The 23,193-nt window shown below is 43.9% G+C and overlaps 1 protein-coding gene across 2 annotated transcripts in view; it reads right to left on the bottom strand.

The window, feature by feature from the left end:
* The window catches only part of ANTXR1 (ANTXR cell adhesion molecule 1), a 186,540-nt gene that overhangs the window by 85,897 nt on the left and 77,450 nt on the right, over positions 1-23,193 (bottom strand). For both annotated transcript variants that reach the window (XM_005285200.5, XM_005285198.5), the window contains exon 13: positions 7,639-7,734. In XM_005285200.5, coding sequence (XP_005285257.1) covers positions 7,639-7,734 — 96 coding nt within the window. The remainder of the gene's footprint in view (positions 1-7,638; positions 7,735-23,193) is intronic.

The raw sequence follows: 23,193 nt of genomic DNA on the forward strand, positions 1-23,193 counted from the left end.
TTCTGGAGATGGAATTATGAGTTTAAGCAAGATGGTTTATTCAACATGGTGCTCTTTGTTTTAAGAACGTGAAGACGACAAGACCTCCGGAAAATGGCTTTTAACAGCACAAACGCTGTCCATGCATGCAGAAGTTCCAAAGTCCACAGTGGAGGCTTTTCTAGCCCCGTTATCAGAAATATTTGGGTTTCTGGCCACAGTGGTGGGTTGAAGCTCTGAAGCAGACCCAAAACCCCAGATCCAACCTGTGGAAGTTCAGATCAGGGTCCAAAATTTGAGGCTTTTCATGACCCCTGAAAGATGCCTTAGGCTTGTCTCACACATTTTTTATACTGTGTGAACCCGTTGAGTTCAGTGGAGTTTCTCCGGGTTTGCAATGGTATATGTCTGTGGACAAACAGGCCCGGGAGGTTTGGCTAAGTATCCAAACATTTATCTGCATAGCTGAAGTTATCGAAAACTGTTGGGATTTCAGATTGGGCTGGAAATCCAGAGAGATGGGTTTGAGCTATATGTAGTCTCTCTCTCTTGCTCACACAAATACACCTTGTGTGCACAGACAGACAGACAGACAGACAGACACACACACACACACACACACAAAATGGATGTAAAGTGGTACCAAATCAGAGGGGCAGCGTTTTACACCTGCTCACTTTACACAAGCATAAAGTGACTTCCCAATACAGAGAAGAAACAGGGCTCCAGTGTAGTTGATGGGTGCGAATTTGGTGTGTTGGGACAAGAGGATCAAGCCTGCTGTGGTTTGTACAGGGCTGTGAAGTGTAGCTCTCTCTCCCTCTCTCTCTATCAGTGTGTGCCACATGGGCCTGCAGAATGCAATCAGCTGGGAGAGTGCCTGGCCAAGCAAAACGCTTAGCCTAGTTTAGCTTGGCAAAGCTGAAGTGTTTGTTCATGTGTGTTGTAATTGTTTTTATAACCCCAGGCTATTTCTTCTTTCTTGGTGTCACTTGCTCCTATGGACCCTGTGTCTGATGGGGAGACATGACCATCGTTCATCAACCATATTAGCTAGTTAGCCCATAGACACCTGAGGGCTTCTGCTGCATCATCATGTTATGATAATGCTTCCTTATGGTCGTTTTGTTTGAAAAGTAGCAAGGGCGGGTGGGGAGTGTGGTCATTGGCTTTTCTTGGCACAGGAAGAAGCTTTGAGATTTGTTCTCAGCCCGTTTGCACATTTAGCTGTGAAAATTCAGGGCAATAAACTGATTCTTTATCTTTATACCATCTTTCACCAAATGTTCTCAACATGCTTGTAAACTGACGGATGCAGAGCTCTCTTTCCTGACTCGCCCTGATGTCAGGTGCTAGCACCATGCAGAGAAATGCAGCTCTTTCTGCTGACCCGCCCTCTGTTAGAGCAGGTGAGCACAATCAGATACAACCTAGAAGTACAAAAGAGCTTGGGTGTCTGATTCTCCTCTGCCTAGGGGGAGTGGGTGTAAAATCCCATTCAATCCAATTTTTACACCAATTTTGCACAGGTGTAAATGGCTCAGAGAAGATGGAGAATCAGGCCCTGAGTTGCTGAGGCAGAGGGAATCAGGACTAGGACAGAGGAGGTCCTACAGGAAAAAACACCCCACTACAATTATCCGCGCTCTGGAAGAGATGTGAGTTGCATCATTGTTATTTCGGTTAGCAATAAAGGCGAACTCCAGGAACTGAGGGTAAACCTGAATCCTATCCAGTGTGTCTTCACGGTGTTAGAAGCTGAGTAGGATCTCCACCTGCTTGGAATGCGGTACATACTAACTCCTTACAGCGCTATGTGATAAATAAGTGATATAGAGGCATCACATCATGTACCGCTGCCTCTTGGGTGGAACACAACAGATATTTCATAGCTTCACAAACAGTTTAAGACAGGAAGTGAAGAAGGCTGTATCTAGCTGAAAGTACAGCAGTAATTTAGGAAAGGAGAATGGTATTACCTGAGGGGGAATTTGACCCTTATTCATACAGAAAGTCATAGAACACTAATACATTGTAGCCACTGTAAAACCCCTAATTTTTATTATTATTTTCAAACTGGTGGAAGCCCAGTGGTTCAAGACATTTAAAGCTAGACAGGGCACAGCACCAGAGAATGGACTGTGGGGACCAATCTGCACTGGTGGAGTTAGAGGAGATGGATTGGGCATCAAGACCTAGCAGGTATGTTTCAGTTCTAATGTCTATGCCAGGTGTTCTCAGCATGGATGTGCCTTCAGTTTTTGGGTGTCCATGTTCAGGGGCCTGAGAGTGGGTGCTGTGCTATTTCTGAAAAGTCAGGCCCCTTTGAGATGTCTTAAATTGGGGACCCAAATCACTAGACACTTTTGAAAATCTGTGGCTGTGGTTCTAAGGTTCCAATCAGAGTAGAAACCTGAGGTTCAGAAAGCTGCCCCACTCCGTTACCTGAACTAGAGCCTTCTCCAAACTCTCAGGGGAGGGGGAAAACAACGGGACCTTACTGGAAATCAGTCCCAGCAAGGAAGCCAATTAGTCCAAATTTAAATCTGACCAATTCCATGAGGGTGGGAGGAAATCCAGGCATCTTAATATGAACCTCTCTAAAATTTGGGGTGGGAAACACTATTTTCAGATCTGAAACTGTGTCTGGCTTTTATTCTCATGTTGACATGCAAAAACAGACATGTGGCTAACTTTGTTTAATATTAATTGTGGTTCATGCCAAACTCCTCCATGTGTTTAGGGGAGACTAGACCCCATGGATTAAGAACCAAAACCTTCCATTAATTAACCCCATCTTGGCTTGTGATGCAGTTTGCAGATGAATGGAGCTGACATGCAATTCCACAAGGAATGCAAATGACATTCCAGAATCTGCAAAGGGCACTCCCTTTTCCTAGGCTGATTTTCTGAACCGATTAGGCAGATAAATTGGGCCAGGTTTAATGGGTGTTGCCCCCAAACGTCTAACCCATTTTCTTCAGAATGAATATCTAAGTGAAATCCATTTGCAGAAACAAAACAAAAAAGTCATTACTAGTTGTCAGATCCAGCAAGCCTTGCTATGATCCAACTGCCTAAGGAAGGATACAGTTTTAAAGCAATATTTCTCATTAGACGGGGAGAACCAACCTCCTCCTGCAGATCTGAGAGCTGATACAATTGCAAAAAAGATTGATATCATTCTGGTGTGCATTAACAGAAATGCCATATGTAAGACACAGGAGGTAGCTGTCCTGCTCTACTCAGCACGGGTAAGGCCTCATCTGGAGTACTGTGTCCAGTTCTGGGCTCCACACTTTAGGAAAGATGTGGACAAATTGGAGAGAGTCCAGAGGAGACCAACAAAAAATGATAAAAGGTTTAGAAAAACTGACCTATAAGGAAAGGCTTAAAAAAATGGGCACGTGTAATCTTGAGAAAAGAAGACTGAGGAGGGGAACATAACAACAGTCTTCAAATACGTTAAGAACTCTTATAAAGAGGACAGTGATCAATTGTTCTCCATGTCCAAAGAAGGTAGGCAAGAACTAATTATCATAATCTGCAGCAAGGGAGATTTAGGTTAGATATTAGGAAAAAAACTTTCTAACTCTAAGGGTGGTTAAGCTCTGGAACAGGTTTCCAAGGGAGGCTGTGGAATCCCCATCATTGGAGGTTTTTAAGAACAGGCTGGACAGACTCCTGTCAGGGATGGTCTAGGTTTACCTGGTCCTGCCTCATCACAAGGGGCTGGACCTGATGACCTCTCGAGGTCCCTTCCAGCCCTACATTTTATGATTCTATGACCAGCGAAAAGATAAGGGGTGGCGGGGGGTGGTGGAGAATTTTTCAGTTTAACTGAGGCAAAAAAAGAATAGTGCCTCCAATATATTCAGTCAGTTACAGAGTGGTTGAGCAAACTGGGAGTCAGGATTCCTGGGCCTAAACTTTGGGGCAATTCCATTTTTGGGTGCCCAACTGAAAGCAAATCATAAGGGTCTGATTTTCAGAGGACAGGTGCTCAGCATTTTCTGAAAACCAGGCCCCTATAAGATGTGACAAAATTGGACACCCAAAAATTAATAGGCATGTTTGATAATTTGGCCTCTCAGTGTCTGGATAACCCTTGTCTGACTGATGGGGCTATTAGTAGAGTTAATGTCAGTAAAGTGCTGTGGGACACCTGGAGGAAAGGTGGGTGCTAGATAAAATAAATTGGTTTAACCTCCCTCTGTGTTCAGTAGGTCCACATTATTTTATATCCCCTAGCAGGAATGCAGAGACTGCAACAAGGAAACAAGCTGAAGGAATGTCCTTTCTCTGCTTCTCACCATCTTTGCTCACACAGGGCCAGATTCTGTTCTCATTTATTCGGGCATAAATCTGGAATAACTCCAGTGGAATTACTCGCAGACTCACTCTGGTATAACCAAAAACAGAATGCGGCCTACTGCAAGCAGTGCACTGTTCCTGGCTATTATTTCCTTGATTAGCTGCATGTTTGACTCTTATACAATCCCCAGAGTGGCAATTTTTCTTTTCATTCCAGTTTATGTGCTTGGTGTTTCATTGCCTTAGTACACTCCCACACCCTCCGCAGCCCTCTCTGTGGTGGAAAGAATGTGTGTAATCTCATTGTCCTGGTCTTGATTTAGCTTGGGTTTAGTTAGCATGACCTAAATGTCACCTTTTTCCAAGTAGAGATGCAAGGTTACACCTGTGGCTTGATATTAGCTGGTTTGGTTGTAACCTAGGCTCCTGCCTAGGTATTAGGCCTAGCAAGGGTACAACTCAACTAGCTATAAGGTGTTACCCTGAATCTCTACTAGGAAAAAGGAGTTAGGTCAGACTTAGCGACCTTAGCTAAGCTTGATCTACCCTGGAGCACTTCTTCTGGTCAAGCCAAGGCTGGTTTCCCCCATGGAATATTACAATGGTTTGTAACTTTATTGTCCCTGAGGGAGAGGAAAAGCCACAGCTGCTGGAATTGTGTCAAAGAAAGAAATTGTCATTGTTGAGTCCTTTAGGATCTACTGTAGGGAAGCAGGGATGGAAACTTAGGGACAGATCTTTCATTTCTCTCAGTCAAAACTCATACTGACTTCAGAGAGGGTAAGAACTGAGGGCCAGATTCTGAGGCCCTCACTCATGCCGCCAGCACTGAAAGCCATGTAGGTCCTAGGGTATGTCTACACGGCAGCAAGTCCCAAAGCCCAGGACAGCTGACGGGTCATGGGGCTCAGGCTGCAGGGCTAAAAATGGCAGTGTAGATACTGGGGCTTAAGCTGGAGCCTCGGCTCTGAGATCCTCCCCAATCGTGGGGTTTCAGAGGCTGAGCTTGACACGTCTACAATGCTATTTCAAGCCCCACAGCTTGAACCCTGTGAGCTGGACAGCTGACTGGGCTTTGAGACTTGGTGTTGTGGGACTCTTATCATTGCTGTGTAGACATACCTCTACCAACTACAGTGGGACCGCTCATGGAGTAAGATACTATCCGGTGTGAGCAACAAGATAAGATACTCATCTGGCATAAATCAGCACAGCTCCATTGGCATCAATGAAACTATATCAATTTACACCAGGTGAGGATTTGGCCTTTGGCCCAGAGTATTAGAATCTTGCTCTGAGTGAGGACTGGAGGATGGGGTACTAAGAGAATGTCTCTCTCCATGTTAATATCCCTGTCAGTCAGGAGCGGCGCCAGGGTTTTTGCTGCCCTAGGCTGCAGCGCTCCTCCTCTGAGCATTCGGCGGCGGGGGTCCTTCCGCTCCGCGTCTTCGGGGCACTTCGGCAGTGGGTCCTGGACCGGCCCTGTTGTCAGGCTCTTACACTAGGTTGTTTGTATTTTTTTTTTTAATCATCTTAACTGGAGAGGAATTGAACCTAATTTTACAGATCCATGTGGGAATAGATGAGTGTCAGAGTACGTATAACTTTTTGTTATTCATGACTGACAAGTTGGAGGGAGTGGGTGTAAAATATAATTTTATGGCTCTTCAGGGTTACTGTAGACTCACACTCTGTGTTTCCTCCTTTCCCTCAAGTTTAACAGTGCTTCTTGCATCTTTCTAGCATATTTCCTGTTTTTTCCCCCCTCCAACTTTTGGTTCCAAACACTTTGGCTGGCTGCAGTCCAGACTGAGAACCAAGCAAATTGCTGGATTCTTCCACACAGCCTTCCAGAAAGCCGCGGTAAAGCTGAGACTGGTGTAAGATGTTAGAGGTGTGGCCCAGCACCTCATTTAAATACTGTCCTCGCCCCTGTACTGAAAGAAGCTCTGGCACAGAAATTAGAAGGATTCACATGCTGAGAGTGGGGTCAGGTTCAGGCTATGTCTACACTAGGAGCCAGGGCTATGATTCCCAGCTCGTGTAGACAAACTTGCGCACGGACTCATTGAGCAACTGTGCTAAAAATAGTAGAATCATAGAATATCAGGGTTGGAAGGGACCTCAGGAGGTCATCTAGTCCAATCCCCTGTGCTCAAAGCAGGACCAACACCAAATAAATCCTCCCAGCCAGGGCTTTGTCAAGCCTGACCTTAAAAACCTCTAAGGAAGGAGATTCCACCACCTCCCTAGGTAACCCATTCCAGTGCTTCACCACCCTAGTGGTGTAGCAATGGGCAATAGCGGTGGCTAGCTGCCCTGAATATGTACCCCCAGCGTCCAGGCGGGTTTGTACTCAGCACAGCTAGCCTCTTGTGTGCACAAACAACCATTGCACACATAATGCACCTAGCTGTCCATTTGCACTTTCAATTATCCACTTTGCATGTGCAAATGTGCGGTGGAATCCTAGTCCCGCTGGATTAAATGGCAAAACTCCCACTGATTTCCATTCCAACAGAATGTCATCTGTGGTGTTTTTCAAATAGATCCTCCCTTGGAAACCTGGCTTGTAAGGTCATTCTACTGTAGTTGGCATTTCATCTTCCATCGTTCTCTCAAAGTGCACATAGGTAGAAATGTCGATTCAGCAGAGCATCCTGGGCTAGTTTCATTCATCTCTGAACCTGCTCCTGTATGCATCTCCTGAAACCCTTTCCTATGTTAGTGCCTCACCCTAAGCCTTCCCATGCCCATAACTCCCACTGATGTCAAGGGGAGTTTTGCCTCTATTGTAACTCCATGACCTATTTACTGTTCTGATGCACTGAGTGACCTTTGCATCTACTGTAAATAGAGTGATGAATTGCACACTTCATCCCAGAATCCTTTGGAGACCCATAAGCATGGATACATTTGGAAACAATGTTGCTTTTATATGGGTGGATGCCAAAGGAGACAGTGGGCCAGATGAATCCCTGGAACAAGTCCAGTGGACTTATTCCAGGGATGAATTTGGCTTGATATGTTGCCTGGGTCATTCCTATTTAATTAAAAAATATGCCAAGACGAACTTAAGTGTTTAGAAATGAGCTTGTCTCTCAGAAATACTTTTATTCCCGGTAATAAAAATCCTCCCCCTCACTGCCCCGGATGCACACTAAATTATCACTGGGCTTGAATCCACAGCAGTGTCTCTTGGTTTGCAGTTTGGTTATCAGAGGCTACTGCTTGTCAGCTTTCTATGTCTGTTGACCATGCCAGCGCCTCTGCTATTCTTTCACACCATGCCCCTGACAGCGCGGTTACTGCTACAGACAGACTGGGGTGGAAGTGGGGACTTACCACTGTGCAGCAGAGAGGCCAGAACCACCAGAGCAGAGCCAGCATCAGGAGAAGAAAGAGGATCAACAAGGCGATGGCCAGGATGGTCCCATCAGACTGCAATGGGGAGAGGCAAAGAGAATGTGAGCTGCAGCAGGAGCTAAATACAAACTCCTCCCTCCCCAGCACCTACAAAGCATCCTGCTTTGGTATGAGTGCACGCGGTCCTTTGCGCCCAGTAATTACCCTGATAGGCTCTTTCACAATGAGTTTATTTTTACTTACAAAGCATAATTTCCCAGCCCCCCCATTTCCCTCCCCGACACCTTCCCTCCTCCTCTCACCCACGTCATCACTCAACCACTTCAGTGCTAGTGGAAGCTGACGCCCTCATAGCCCGGCAGAAGGAAGGCATCTCTTTATTCAGAGGACATGTGTAGCAGCTATGCAAGAGGATCCACCTCCAGGGGCAAGAAAGGAGTTCTTGGCCTCTCAGTGGACCAATCAGAGCTGGTTTATTGAGTGATGTGGACATCTGCCTACTCTGCAATGGACTGAGACTACCAGTTCATTTCTTATAGACCTCTGAACAGCAGCCGGACGGTAGCCAGATTTAACCATAGAGGGGGGAGGTGTTTGACCACTATGACCAAGGCCTTGAGCCACCCAGTCCCACAGCTGATTTATCCGTCATGTCTAGATGAGCTCACGATAGTGGCTTTTTTGAGGTGAAAGGTTACTCTGGCTCAGAAGCAGCTCAAAATACCAGTTAAATGGTCTGTAGCCACATAGGATTTTGCAGTTGTCATCCGACTACATGTCATGACCACTGGGAATTGACTGGGAGGACTGGGAATAGAACTCAGATTCTCCTGCTCCAAAAGGTGGAGCTAAAGGTGAAGCTCATTAGCTCTTCTCTTCTATTCTATATCGGTTCCTAGACAGTGCTCATCAGCATAGTATCTCACCACCTTCCAGTAGTGCATTAGCTATTAGCAGTGTAGGGACTAGATCACGGAGTTGGGCAGTTCTGAAACCAACCAGTAGATGGCAATGGTGCACACCCACAGTAACCCAGTGGGTTTTCAATCTTTTCCATATCAGAACCCTATCTCCCACCTAAGGATTCCCCTCCCATCTAGATGGAACCCCTCTCCCATTTAGCAGTATGGGAAGGACAGGGTAATTGCAGCCCCTGACACCTGTTTGCAAATCCCACTCTGAGAACTTCTGCACTATCTAACTCACTGCAGCGATCAAAATTGAACATGACATGTCTCATTGCTTCCAGATTTAATTTGAGGGATAAGCTCTCAGCTTCCTGAGATAAGCCAGTGTTTCTATGCCATTCCTGTCTTCTATCATCAGGCTTTGAGATCAGCAAGCAGGCAATTCGCTTTGGCTGGAGTCCAGTTGAGATGTTTTTGGTCTAAGAGCCAGACAGTTTTTTAAAAAAAGTCCAAGATTACAACTTCTTATGGAGGCCTCTCGTGACATCAGGTTGAACTAGAGGGTTCTGGAGGCTCTGTTATCCAGGTGTTTATTTAAGTAGCTGTCATTCATTGGCTGGCTGATCACCGATCACAATGTTATTGTCAGCAGTGTGAGCTCAACCAATGAAAAATCAGATCAGGAAGGTTTCTCAAACCTATTTGCGGAATTTAGAAATAATTGCTAGAAAACTGGCATTCCAATCCCCCAAACACAGAGAGATGGAGAGAGACAGCTCAGGCAAAAGAAAAATCTCCCCAAACCTTTCACGGGACCCCAACTAAACTCTCTAATGTATGCTGGGGAACCCTACGATCCCTGCAGTAGCCCTGGATCAGAAGGGCACAAAGTTGGCTAAAGCCACCATAGCCCACCCCGCTCACTCTCTAGGCTTTGTGTTCTTAGCTTTACTGTTAGAGGCACAGCACAGAATCTCACCCATTGTGCTCTCACAGGTAGCTACTGAGTGCTGGGCACTCCAGAAAAGATACCCCCCCTCCCACTGTCCCCCCACTGCATTAGCTGCCACGGAAGCACAGAAGAAACAGACTCAGGAAATCTTTAGGCTCTCATTGCTCTTAGCTCCCATCACTTCTTTGCTGCCTGTAGCTCACAAAAGCATCTTTTCATTAACAATAGCCTACAGTCTGATTGCTACAAAACAAAGAAAAATTAGAGCTTTTTATACTTGTCTCTTAACCACAATTTGTTTTTAGATTTTTCTTTTGCAATTGCCTGTAAGTACCCTGCTACATTATCGCATCTGGTTTTGTGCTAGACATCTTAAGTTGCCAGATGTTATACTGTATCTCATAATAAAAAAATAAATAAAAAATTTGGAAAGATTCTGTATGCGAAACCTTCACGTCCTTACTCAGGCCATTACTCTTACTGAAGTTCAGTTTTGTCTCAGAGAGGATTTCAGGATTTGATCTGATGTACCCACCAAAAATTCAACCTTGAAAAATGTTGGTTTTAATTTTTACAAACTTCAAAAGATTGAAACTAGAGTTTGTGACTACAACTTCTGAAATATATAATGTTTTATTTTACCAATTTACTGATATTCTCAGCCTATAAATACTGTGCACTGTGTACTCCGACACAAAACATATTAAAAATAAGAGTGAGTGATCAGCCTTTTGTCTAAATCTACATGAGTCCTGAGTGATTGAGAGAATCCAGACTGCTGAGACAGCTGTAAAAACCTCTGCCAAACACTAGCCTATGTGTAAAACTTGTGTAATTTACTCCTTGACAACTGTTGAAATGCACCAACTATGCTTGGAGTGATCTTTTATTTTTAAATGTCTTGCTATGATACCAAATAATTAAAAAAAAAAATTAGCATCTAATGTGCTGCAGATTTTACACGGTAGGACTCTGACGTCCAGACTTTGAAACAAATATGTTGGTAGAGAGAGCAGGGCAGATGTGGGATGAAACCATATTTTCACTGCCAAAGAGTCCAGCAAAGCCAAAAAATGCTGCAGTGTTGTTGGCAGTGGAAGGACAATGAAAACAAACACTGGAATATATTGTAAAACATAAATTTGCTCTATTAATAGGAAATCTTATAGAAAACATACTGGAGGCATTTCCTAATAGATTCCTTCCTCCCCCCACCCTGAAAAATCATAATAAAATCCAAGAATTCTTGGCTTAGCGACATCAATAGTTGAAAGAATGCACTTTACAGTAAAGCGCACACATGTTAAAAACATATGGCAGGATCCATAAATGCAGAGTAGCTGTGGAAGTTTTTTCTATAAGGGAAACTTTTCACTTAAGTTCTATTTTGGGATTCTATTCTGCATCAACACTTCAGTCTGGTGTTAGTGGGTGCCGTGCCACTGGAGGTGCCCATCTGTCAGACAAGAAGTAAAACTGAGGTCCCACCACTTATTTATTATTATTTGTATTATCATAGTGCCTAACAGCCCCAGTCATGGACCAGGATCCCTTTGTGCTAGGCGCTGTACAAACAAAGAAAAAAAATGGTCCCTGCAACAAAGAACTTATCATCTAAGTACTGGTCTTTAAGGATCCCATGGTACTCAGGTGTGTTCATAAGAGAGGAACCTGAACCAGAACCTTGGATTGCCTCACACTCAAATTTGGGTTTAAGGGTGGATTGAAAATTCAGTTCCATATTTAACAGTTGTGTCTTAGCTCTAAACTCTCACAATATGTCATTGAGATGAGTATTATCACTATTTTAGAGAGAGAGAGAGAGAGAGAGAGAGGGAGAGAGAGAATGGAGGCACTGCAAGGTTATAGCATGGCAAAGCATCTCAACTACGTACCCAAAGTCCCAGGAGGGCTTTGACAGTTCGTGCGGCTGCGGCTTCACTGCTATTGTTATTTGAGCGAGTTAGATCAAAGCTAGCTCAGGTATGTCCACATGTGCTTCTGTCACCCCGCTGATTGCAGCACAGACATGCCCTTAGACACTGAGGGGGATTACCTCAAACAATTAGAATTGGCCTAACTCCAACGCTCTTTGAAGTCCATGGGAATTTAACTCTGTGAGCAGAGTTAGGCCAGTGTTTCTGAAAATCCCACGCACAGCTTTGAATGAACCTGGAGAGAAAGGAGAAACTTCTCTGTTGTTTAATTTCCTTTTTTGATGTACAGGGGAAGAGAGGATAATGGGTGAGCCGCCTTCTCACCACAGATTTAGATGGCTCTTATTGTGAAGCCCCATTTCCATTCGACTTCACTGGGGACAGCTTTCGTTACGGAAGTGACAGCTGACATCTATCATTCTTTTTATCACATATGTATTAACTTTTGAAACAATCTGGTGAAACAATCTGGTCCAATAAAAAGGAAATGAAAACTCACTGAATGTGCTCTTTTTAGATTGCAGTTTGCTTTGATCACATGCTGCGTGCATCTTTTTGAGTGGCAGCCAACTCGGTGAGGGACATGACCATAAAATACCTGCTCTAGGCTCACCCAGCGTATGTAATCTAGTCTACCTTGCTATGAAGTGATGTGCCCTATGGAAAAACCCAACTGAATTTAAAAGATGAGAACCTTTGTGTAGACTTTTGGAGCATACTCTGTTATTTGTATTCTGGGAGTGCTACAGGCCCTGCTGACATCAAGTGCCAAGTGCTGTACAAAAATATAGTATAAGATAAATAGGGAACTGAGGTCAGAGAGGACAATGCTCTAATCCTGCAAATACTTACACATGCTTAATTTTTAATTCAGTGAGACTGTCCACAAGCTTCAAATTAAACATGTGCTTAAGCTTTTGCAAGATCGGGGCCAAAGTGATTTCCCAACGACATACAAGGAGTCGGTAGAAGAGCTAAGAGAGGAATCCAGATCTTCTGAGCCCCAGGGCCACGCTTAACCACAAAGCCATCCTTCCCCCCCATGTCCTGCCTATAAAATTCAATAAGGAATTGTATCTCTGCTACATAATTTGGTAGGATGGTTACAAAAAACCTACACAAAGCTCAGCCTCCTTATTAAAGACTATAGGCTTTAATGATGAATTCTATAGATTTTCAGGTGGTTTTCCTGAGATCGACACCTCTCCAGTGAGAACTCAACAGCGGGTGTGTCTACAATGCAATCAGTGTGACGGCAGCTTACCCAAGCTAGCTTTGAGCTGGCCAACTGAGGTAACCATAGCAGTGAAGCCAGGGCAGAACGGACAGTGCTATTGTTCTTTGAGCTAGCTAGGACAAAGCCAGCTCAGGTGTGTCGACCCATGCTGCAGTCACGCCTCCGATTGCTGGGTAGACATACCCTGAGATCTACAAAGACATTTCCCACATTAGCTGCAGAACAGGCCTCAGATGTATTAAATGCCCCGCTCTTTCTATGCTAGAGGCTGAAATAGGACCATGCACTAGTGAACAGCTGCACACTTCAACTCTAGTCACGTTGATCCTTGTTACTTTATCGGGATTAATAAGACTTCAGGTGCTACAGTTCTAAAAGATTAACAGCCTTGCAGTAAGGAGCAGCTCTGATCAACACAAGCGGAGCCTCACAGTTGCTAAGTCTCAGCACTTTGTTTGCAGCAGTAGATGAGTATCTTTATTATCTTCTTTTACGGAGGTTGTTACATTTCCCAACCCATTCCTTTTATCCTGGCATTAAGTGAATGCTGTGGGATGGAAGTAGAGAAGTTGTGTGTGGCAACCTGCTTCTCTTAGGGCCAGTTTACTCACAAACTTGCATTGAAATAACTAACATCTTTTCCATGCAAGTCTGGGTGTGGGCATTATTATTTTGGAACAAAAGCAATGTATTTTGATCTCTCTTGAGCAGATAATAATAAAAGATATTACCTCACCTCCCTCGTCTCTCTGGATAATACTAGACTTTCATTTAGAAATCGGAGTCTGTTGTCCACACACACTTGCACCGAAATAACCAAAAATATTAATTAAAACCCATTTAGTTCTTATGATGCAAGTTTGTGCATAGGCCAACCCTTACTAAAAATATGCTACATCCATTTCTTTGGGCATCAATTGAAGTAATAGAAGCTATAGAAATGACAGAGGAAGAACAGATTTTTCTCACAATGGTCAGTGTTTGTGTTGATGGGTTTTATGTTTTGTGGGCTGCGGAAGGAAGAAAAATAACAGTTCTGAATGACTTGTCTCTCCATAGTTGTATGCGATGCCAAGTAAATTAGAAACTGTACTAGAGGAGTGATTGGAAAAACTTCAAAAGAATCTTCTCTCACTTGCCTCTCAGATTCACTTCTGCAGCCCCAGTCCTGCAACTGGATCTATGCTGGTGGCCCAGTTTGCCTGCACGGAATCCCACTGAACTCTACATGAGTGCACAGATCCACCTGTAGGATCAGGACTAGAACTGATTAAAATAATTTTTTTAAAATGGAAAATGCTGTTTTCTGAAAATTAAAACATTTTGTGGGAATGTGTTGACTTCAAGAAAAATTTAGATGGGGGGAAGTTTCAGAAGGAATCATTATGACTTTCTCATTTTGTTTTGACAGTGTTGAAACATTTTGTTTGTCAGGTAAAAAGGTTTTGTTTTGATGTTATCATTTCCATTAATTTTGTTTTGACTTTTAAAAGTAGTATTTTGCTATAATGTCCTATTAATACATTAAATATGATATGTATGCACTATATTTCATATTTTATGTTTGAACACGATTGAAATGAAATTATTCAATGTCAAAGAAGCAAGATGTTTCACGATGGATCAATTTGCAGGGGGTGGGGGGGTGGGGGGATATCTGCTGCCATGAAAAATTTTAACTTTTCTTTCTGATTCAGACCATCTCCAATCAAGACCTTAGCTTGTAAGTGGCACAGGGCACGAGCATGCTTTCTGTGGAGTACCTAGCATACTTGTGAGTGCTAATAAAATAATCTACCTAGCAATGTCAGTGCACAGACCAATTTCAGCAATTCAACTTCTAGTGTGATCTGTATTAGCAGAAAAGGTCAATGCAAATTATATTTGCAGCGTAAAGTAATTAAGTAATTAAGTTTTGAAAACTCATGGCGATCGGGGGAGGTCCCAGATGACTGGAAAAAGGTCCCAGATGACTGGAAAAAGTTGGGGTCAAAGTGCCCATCTTTAAAAAAGGGAAGAAGGAGGATCCGGGGAACTACAGGCCAGTCAGCCTCACCTCAGTCCCTGGAAAAATCATGGAGCAGGTCCTCAAGGAATCAATTATGAAACATTTAGAGGAGAGGAAAGTGATCAGGAACAGTCAGCATGGATTCACGAAGGGGAAGTCGTGCCTGACTAACCTAATTGCCTTCTATGATGAGATAACTGGCTCTGTGGATGAGGGGAAAGCAGTGGATGTGTTATTCCTTGACTTTAGCAAAGCTTTTGATACGGTCTCCCACAGTATTCTTGCCGCCAAGTTAAAGAAGTATGGGCTGGATGAATGGACTGTAAGGTGGATAGAAAGCTGGCTAGATCGTCGGGCTCAACGGGTAGTGATCAATGGCTCCATGTCTAGTTGGCAGCCGGTTTCAAGCGGAGTGCCCCAAGGGTCGGTCCTGGGGCCGGTTTTGTTTAATATCTTTATTAATGATCTGGAGGATGGTGTGGACTGCACTCTCAGCAAGTTTGCAGATGACACTAAACTAGGAGGCGTGGTAGATACACTAGAGGGTAGGGATCGGATACAGAGGGACCTAGACAAATTAGAGGATTGGGCCGAAAAAAACCTGATGAGGTTCAACAAGGACAAGTGCAGAGTCCTGCACTTAGGACGGAAGAATCCCATGCACTGCTACAGACTAGGGACCGAATGGCTAGGTAGCAGTTCTGCAGAAAAGGACATAGGGGTCACAGTGGACGAGAAGCTGGATATGAGTCAACAGTGTGCTCTTGTTGCCAAGAAGGCTAACGCCATTTTGGGCTGTATAAGTAGGGGCATTGCCAGCAGATCGAGGAATATGATCGTTCCCCTTTATTCGACATTGGTGAGGCCTCATCTGGAATACTGTGTCCAGTTTTGGGCCCCACACTACAAGAAGGATGTGGAAAAATTGGAAAGAGTCCAGCGGAGGGCAACAAAAATGATTAGGGGTCTGGAGCACATGACTTATGAGGAGAGGCTGAGGGAACTGGGATTGTTTAGTCTCCAGAAGAGAAGAATGAGGGGGGATTTGATAGCAGCCTTCAACTACCTGAAGGGGGGTTCCAAAGAGGATGGAGCTCGGCTGTTCTCAGTGGTGGCAGATGACAGAACAAGGAGCAATGGTCTCAAGTTGCAGTGGGGGAGGTCCAGGTTGGATATCAGGAAAAACTATTTCACTAAGAGGGTGGTGAAACACTGGAATGCGTTACCTAGGGAGGTGGTGGAGTCTCCTTCCTTGGAGGTTTTTAAGGCCCGGCTTGACAAAGCCCTGGCTGGGATGATTTAGCTGGGAATTGGTCCTGCTTTGAGCAGGGGGTTGGACTAGATGACCTCTTGAGGTCCCTTCCAACTCTGATATTCTATGATTCTATGAAGAGCAATTTATTTTAAAAACAAATTTGAGACCATATGCCCTATAGTCCCCATAAAGCACTCCCTCAACTAATAAGATATAGGTCAAGGGCCTAGGAAAATGCTCATTAAATGTAGTTTGCATTTCACAAAGCTTCTATTGATACAACAGTGCAGTTCACCTTAATTGCCTGTAGACTTAGGAACACTGTTGGCAAAGCCTTCATTCTACAGCCCAGAACAGAGTCAGAACTGAAAAATTCATTTTGAAAGGAACTGTATTGAAGAAAATAACCTCAGAGTGAAGGGGGCCTGTTGTTTTTAATACAGTCTGCAGTGCTTTTCAGAGTCACATGGGGTTTTTTGTTGTTGTTATTTAAAGATTAAATCCACGCACCATTGCTTAACATTTGAAAGTGGTTTAAGTTTTGGTTGTCTTCCAAATGGACACAAAACCTATTTGAATGAAGAGGTGCATCAAAGAGTCCTTTTTCCTCCCAGTTTTACTTCTAAAATTGAGAGAAGGTTAAGAGGCCCAATTCTGCCTTCCCGCTAATTTTAATGGGAGATACACCCATGGAAGAACTGGAATCAAAGTGCAATTCTTATGGTTTCTGAAGTGGTTGGCCTGTAACACACCTTATTCCTCACCAGACATCCCAGGCAATTTGTTACTGGTCACCCCTGTCACCTCCATCGCGGTGTGGCGACTGCCTCATTAAAGGCAGGTCTCTAATCCATAAGGCCTTCCATCTTCCCCAAGTTGGGGTCAGGTGCAGTGAGTCACAGGCACCCATGTACACCGAGACAGAGTTCCAAGGAGTTCTGAATTCCACAGCGAGGCTTGGCTTGGCTCAGCTGCTCCAACAATTCCGGTATTGCACCGTTTTCTAAATGTGAAACGCTGCCCAGGACTGCCAGCTGCTGTGAAGGTGCTCGCTTCCTGGCTAGGCATTAGATCACTCTATGATTTTCCTCTAAAAGAGCCATTTGCAGCTTCAGAGTCTCAAGCTGTGTAACGAGCAGGGGGTTGTTTTTTTAATAGGTGCGGGATGGATCAACACCTTTGAAGAGATCAGTCACAGCATGTACGGAGGCAATGTAACCTTCCTCCATGCTGCCTCTAGCTAATGTGCCTCACTCGTGAGCAGGCAGGATCCCCTTTCCAAGTGAAAGCGTTGCTTATTTTTCCATGCTCATTCAAGCCATGACCTCCCTGCTGAGACTACTCGCTGTGACATCGGAAGATGTCCACTGTGACCTGGAGTCACTCCACAGGCCACGGAACTAATGGCAGATCACCACAACTCAATAATTGCTCTAGTCTGTTCACTCCCTCTGAAGCAGTGATTCTCATGCAGGGGTACACAGAGATCTTCCAGGGGTGCACATCAACTCATCTAGATACTTGCTTAGTTTTACAACAGGCTACCTTAAAAGCACTAAAAAAGTCAATACAAGCTAAAATTTCATACAATGTCTTGTTTAGACTGCTCTATATACTATACACTGAAATATAAGTACAATATTTATATTCCAATTGATTTATTTTATAATTATATGGTAAAAATGAGAAAGGAATCAATTTGTCAGTAACAGTGCGCTGTGACTCTTTTGTATTTTCATGTCTGATTTTGTAATCAAGTAGTTTTTAAGTGAGGTGAAACTCAGGGCTATGCAAGATAAATCAGACTTCTGAGAGGGGTACAGAAGTCTGGAAAGGTTGAAAGCCAATGCTCTGAAGCATCTGGCATTGGCCACAGTCAGAAGACCGGGTACTGGACTAGATGGACCATTGGTCTGACCCAGTATGGCCGTTCTTATGTTACTGACCTTGGGCAGATCTGAATGCTCAACCTACTGTTGAAAGGTTCTCCTGTTCCTTCACTGACTCTCTGAGCCATCCTGTCTCTTTGCAAAGAAGTGCTTTACATTTCTCCTTAGGTGAGGCAAGTATAAAGTTGCCAAAGACCTTAGTGCAAACAGCTGCAGCACATGTCCTGCATGCATTCATGTTCGTCTGGGCTGCTGGAACTTAAAGAAGCACTAAATGATATTCGTACCATTGACACTGTCACAGTGCAGGGGACAGTACAACTAAGTGCATGCAATTGGCAACGAGCTTCAATCCATATCAAAGGAAGCTGAAATGATCCCGTAGGGCCTGATCCTGAAATTTGCTGAGGGTGCTCACCTTACATCGTCGGGGCCACAAGGAAGGATTTTTAAAGTGCTCAACAATACCTAACTCTGCTCCCATTAAAGTCAATGATCAAACACCCATTGACTCCAACAGGAGCAGAATTAGGCCACTTTTAAAAACTGCACTATTAATTACCATCTGTCACAAAATGTAGCCTCTGGGCTCTCTGATTAAAGGGGGAGAATGTGGAGCAGTATGATATCTGTAGCATAAATACCAGCTGTCAAATTCCAGATTTCTGGGCCTGGAGACTACATGGATCCTTATTTTCTATCTCAAATAAAAGAATATATTTCTCAGGCAGACATGTTAAAAGGCCTTGGATAAACCCAGTGTTAAATGCAGCAGGGAGGGAGTTGGTAATAGTCATAAGAACAGAAAATCACAGTTTTTCTTGGTCTATGCAAATACTCCAAGCCATTTGTATATTTAAAAATTATTCCTAACTGTGTCCTGCTGTCTCTTCAATCCAAACTGTAAACGCTTAGGGCTTGATTGAGCCAGGGGATACTTTGGCTTCTCTCAGCACAAAGGCCTTGGTAGCAGAAAACAAAGGAATCTCCTAAAAACAAAAAGGCCCACCCTGGAAGACATGTACCTTTCTAGGACACTGGAAAACAGGCTGGCAGCAGCCCGCTGAGACCAAGAACTAAGAAAACTAGTCTTATCTCCCAAATTATTAGCTTGTAAGCTCTTTGGGGGCAGGGACTGTCTTTTTGTTCTGTGTTTGTACAATGCCGGGCTGTGGTCCAAGCCTGGAGCTTCTAGGTGCTACTGCAGTACACATAAATAATAATTACATTCATAATAAATGCTGAAGAAAACTGGAGGTTTCTTCCTACCCCCCGATCCCACCAGGAATGGGGTGAGACACATTCATAGAACCATAGAATATTACAGTTGGAAGAGACCTCAGGAGGTCATCTAGTCCAATCCCCTGCTCCAGCGGCAGCATGGAGGATATTGATTATTAAATATTATTTGTCCTACAGAAGTGCCTATAGACCCTATCGGAGATGGAGGCCCCGTTGTACCAAGTGCTGCGCAAACATATGGTGAGAAATAGTCCTTGCCCCAAGAACTTACATCCTAAATAGACAAGACAGGCAAAGGACTGGAGAAAGGAAGGCCATAGATGGGAACTGAGGCCTAGAGAGATGAAGGTCCAAGGTCACACAGGGACCTGTGGCACAGCTGGGATCGAGCCCAGATCTCCTGAGCCCCAGTCTAGTGCTAGAACCACAGGGTCATCCCTTCCCTTTACCCCTGCTCCTTCTGTCCCTGTTCTTTGTCTATACAGAGGATTGAAGTCTCAGGGCAGTATACTTGGCACCTTTCCCCAACACTAAGTTCACCCATGTTGGCCATCTTTGTCCCTGTGTTTCTTTTTGCTTCAGGTAATGCACAGTTTTAGAATCATTCATGGAGATGGGGAGGATTCTTTCCCCTGCTCTCAACACGGGGACAGGAAGTTTTCAAATCAAAGAAAAAAAGTGCTTCCTTTTTTAAAAGGTAAAAGTTTAGAAAAGGCAACTTTAAAAAAACCTCCAAGACAAACAAATTCATCAAATATTTCCAGCCAGCCGAGCCATGTCATACTGGAGATCCTGGCATCTTATCCCACAACTAAGTGTATAAACAGCCCACTGTCTCTGGGACTTCAATAATGCACTCACGCCAGCCATTCCCTTTTCTGATGGGGTAGCTGCCAATGGCCAAATGCCACCTTCACTTAAACCCATACCACAGCTACTCAACTTGAATGGAGTTGCATGACAGTAAGTGGGGGCAAAACTTAGCTCTTTGTCCACAAACAGCCCCCTCCCCCTGCTTTATGCAGTAATTTCCCCTTGTTACTGAAAAAAAGCCAACTTTCTAATGCTTGTCATCACCAGCCAAAACACAGCCATCCTCAGCTTTGGCTTGCAGCTAGCAGAGCCTTGAAAGGAAAACAAGAAATATGGGTTTGGTCTGAGAAAATTGGGTACAAGTTTAATATTTAAAAAGACAGAATCTCCGTCCACCCCCAGCAGCCCCAGTGCTCTCTCATATATTAGAACAGGGGTACCCGAATATTGCAAGACCGAGCACTGCAGTAACAGCATATTGGGAACTGAAGGGTTTCATCTGCATTCCATAACTTAATAAAATCAGCCTGGGAATAAGGCGTACATTTTTAACAGTGAGGGTAATTAACCATTGGAACAATTTGCCAAGGGTTGTGGTGGATTCTCCATCACTGGCAATTGTTGAATCAAGATGGGACATTTTTCTGAAAGCTCTGCTCTAGTTCAAACAGGAATTAATTCAGGGAAATCCTATGGCCTGTGTTATACAAGAGGTAAGACTAGATAATCACAGAGGACCCTCCTGGTTTGATGATCTATGAAAATGCCCTTGGGTTTGTATTGCATTTGATAGAGGAGCTGAGATGGATATATGGGCTGACCTCACCAGCGATAAAAACCTCTCTATACCCTGAAGCTACAGGGAGAGGTTGGTGGCTGGCCTTGCTTTATAGAATCACAGAAACGTAGGCCTGGAAGGGAGCCTGAGACATCATCTAGTCCATCCTCTTACACCGAAGCAGGACCAAGCAGACCTAGACCTTCCCTGACTCTGGACTTTGCCAGCTGCATTTGGCTCTTTGGTCCTGCTCCGGGCACACCTGGAGGATGCGGGAATAGGAACAGAATACAGGCCTTCTTGAAACATCTCATTTTCCCCAGCCAGATTCTGCCATCACTTCCCTCTGCTCAGCCCAACCCCGCGATCTGCCAGAGCGTGCTCTCTCTCTAACCAACTAAGGGTAGGTGTTGGCTAATTAATTAGGTCAGGCTCACTTTATAACCTGGCAAGCATTGGATACGATATTCCTGGCCCCTCTGCAGGACACGCTGATTTTCCATTGCTGGCAGATGGAATTCTGCTCTTAGGTTTAACGATCTCACAGGTGTGTGGCATGGACCAGCCAGGTTTCCTGTTATAGACTTCAGCCCTCAAATATCGGAACAGCAATAAGATATTTAGACACAACAAAAACAATCTGTGACAGAGTAATATTGAGGGGGTGGGGTATTTAATTTAAAAATCACAGTAATGAGATTTAGAGGGAAATCTCTCCTTAAGTAACTCCAGTTCTAACTTATTACAATTATGTAATCCTGAATTAGAGCTAAAGAGATTCCAAGAGCTCTGAACCTTGGGAAAGTTTGGAACCAGATTTCATAGCTCACTCCTAACTCTATTAAGGGCCAAACTTAAATAATGTATCAGCTCTGAACACAATCTCTCTTTCTAACTTTGTGGAAGTTCAGATCTCAGCTTTGTAGCTTGGGCCCCTATATTGCTGGGACACCAGCAGAGCTGACATAGAGTAAGATGAAGAGTGCTGGTCAGAGTGTCAGCAATGGTTCAGATAAAATACAGACAGGCCTGAATCAATCTTCACTCAGAGCTTGAACCAAAACATCTACTGGGGCTAAAACCTTCCCTTTGCTTTGTTGTTATGCACTGCTGCACTTCTTGTGTCAGTCCAGAAGTGAAAGTACTGAAATTCCACATCAAACACAGCTCCCGCTTTACCCCAGTAGAGAATTTGGCCTACAGCTTTTCCTTACATCTGATTTCTCTCTGTGCTAGAGACTTGACTCTGTAAAAGCGACCTGTGGAATTCTAGGTAAATGTCTCTTATTGACTCCAGAAGGATATGATCAAATGACAACTGAACCTCTGTTTAGCCAAGGGTCATCCCTGCCATGAGATCTGAAAGTCACCCTGGGTTCTTCCTCACTCCCACATCCTCATCAGTCATGCATTTGGAACTTGGTTTATTCTGCTAATGGATATGTGCATCTCTAGTCAAATTCTGGACTATCTGATACCTAGCACAAGGCATTTAAAGTGGCTTCATGTATATAACTTCTCTGTCTGTAAGAATTGCTTTTGAAAATCCATTCTGTGATTAAGATGTAAGAAGGAAAAATAAAATCTTAAACCACTGACCTCCTGCAGATTATTTCACATCTCAGGCTTGGAAATAGCCAATTTAAGCCAATTTTATTTTTTTTAATGTAGACTTTGTACAGTCCAGATCACGTCTTTTTGTTTTGTTTCTAGGATATTACATTCTTCCAAAAACATACTTTATTATGGAAACACTGACAGACCCTTGACTGCAACTGCTTCTCTTTGGAAAAAATGCATTTTTTCCCCATTTTTTAAATGTTTTACTCAGTAAGCCATGCTTATCTATGCTATATTAAGAACTGGATATATTATCATCATTTCTTCTGAGAGACTGAGAGTTCCTAGTGGACTATAAGCAAAGCATGGGAGTAAAATTTCCTAAGTGACTTAGGAGCCTTTGTCCCATTTTAGTCACTTTTGAAAATGGGATTTAGCCACTTTTGAAAATTTTGTCCTCGCATTTTTGGTTCTGTCACTGCCTTAGGTCCTCATTCAGAAAAGCGTTTTTATTCAGGAAGAGTGCTTAAAATGCTTAAACTTTAAGCATATTTTAAGTCCCATTGTGGCCAATGGGATTTTGCTTTAATGTATAAAGATGGACTTAAGCACATGCTTAAGTGCAGTCCTGCATCAAGGTCTGTCTGACTTTAGGCAAGTCACTTAGGGCTTGTCTACACAGAGACGTCGTGAATGGTAAATTGGGGTGTGCATCTACAGTGCTCTAGCCTGCCATATGCTCTGTGGCCATGTGGACCATGCTAGGGTGCACTGAATGTTCTGTATAGTAGGGAACGTTTAGTGCACAGTAGCAGGGTCCACATGTGGTGCTGTAGTGAAGAACCTTACTACCTCTACAGAAGGGTTTTTTCTGTTGCTGTAGTAAATCCATTCCCTCGAGAGGTGGCAGCTAGGTCGACGGAAGAATTCTTCTGTTGACCTAGCAGTTTCCAAG

Source organism: Chrysemys picta, chromosome 2, assembly GCF_011386835.1.
Source record: "Chrysemys picta bellii isolate R12L10 chromosome 2, ASM1138683v2, whole genome shotgun sequence".
NCBI lineage: Eukaryota > Metazoa > Chordata > Testudines > Emydidae > Chrysemys > Chrysemys picta.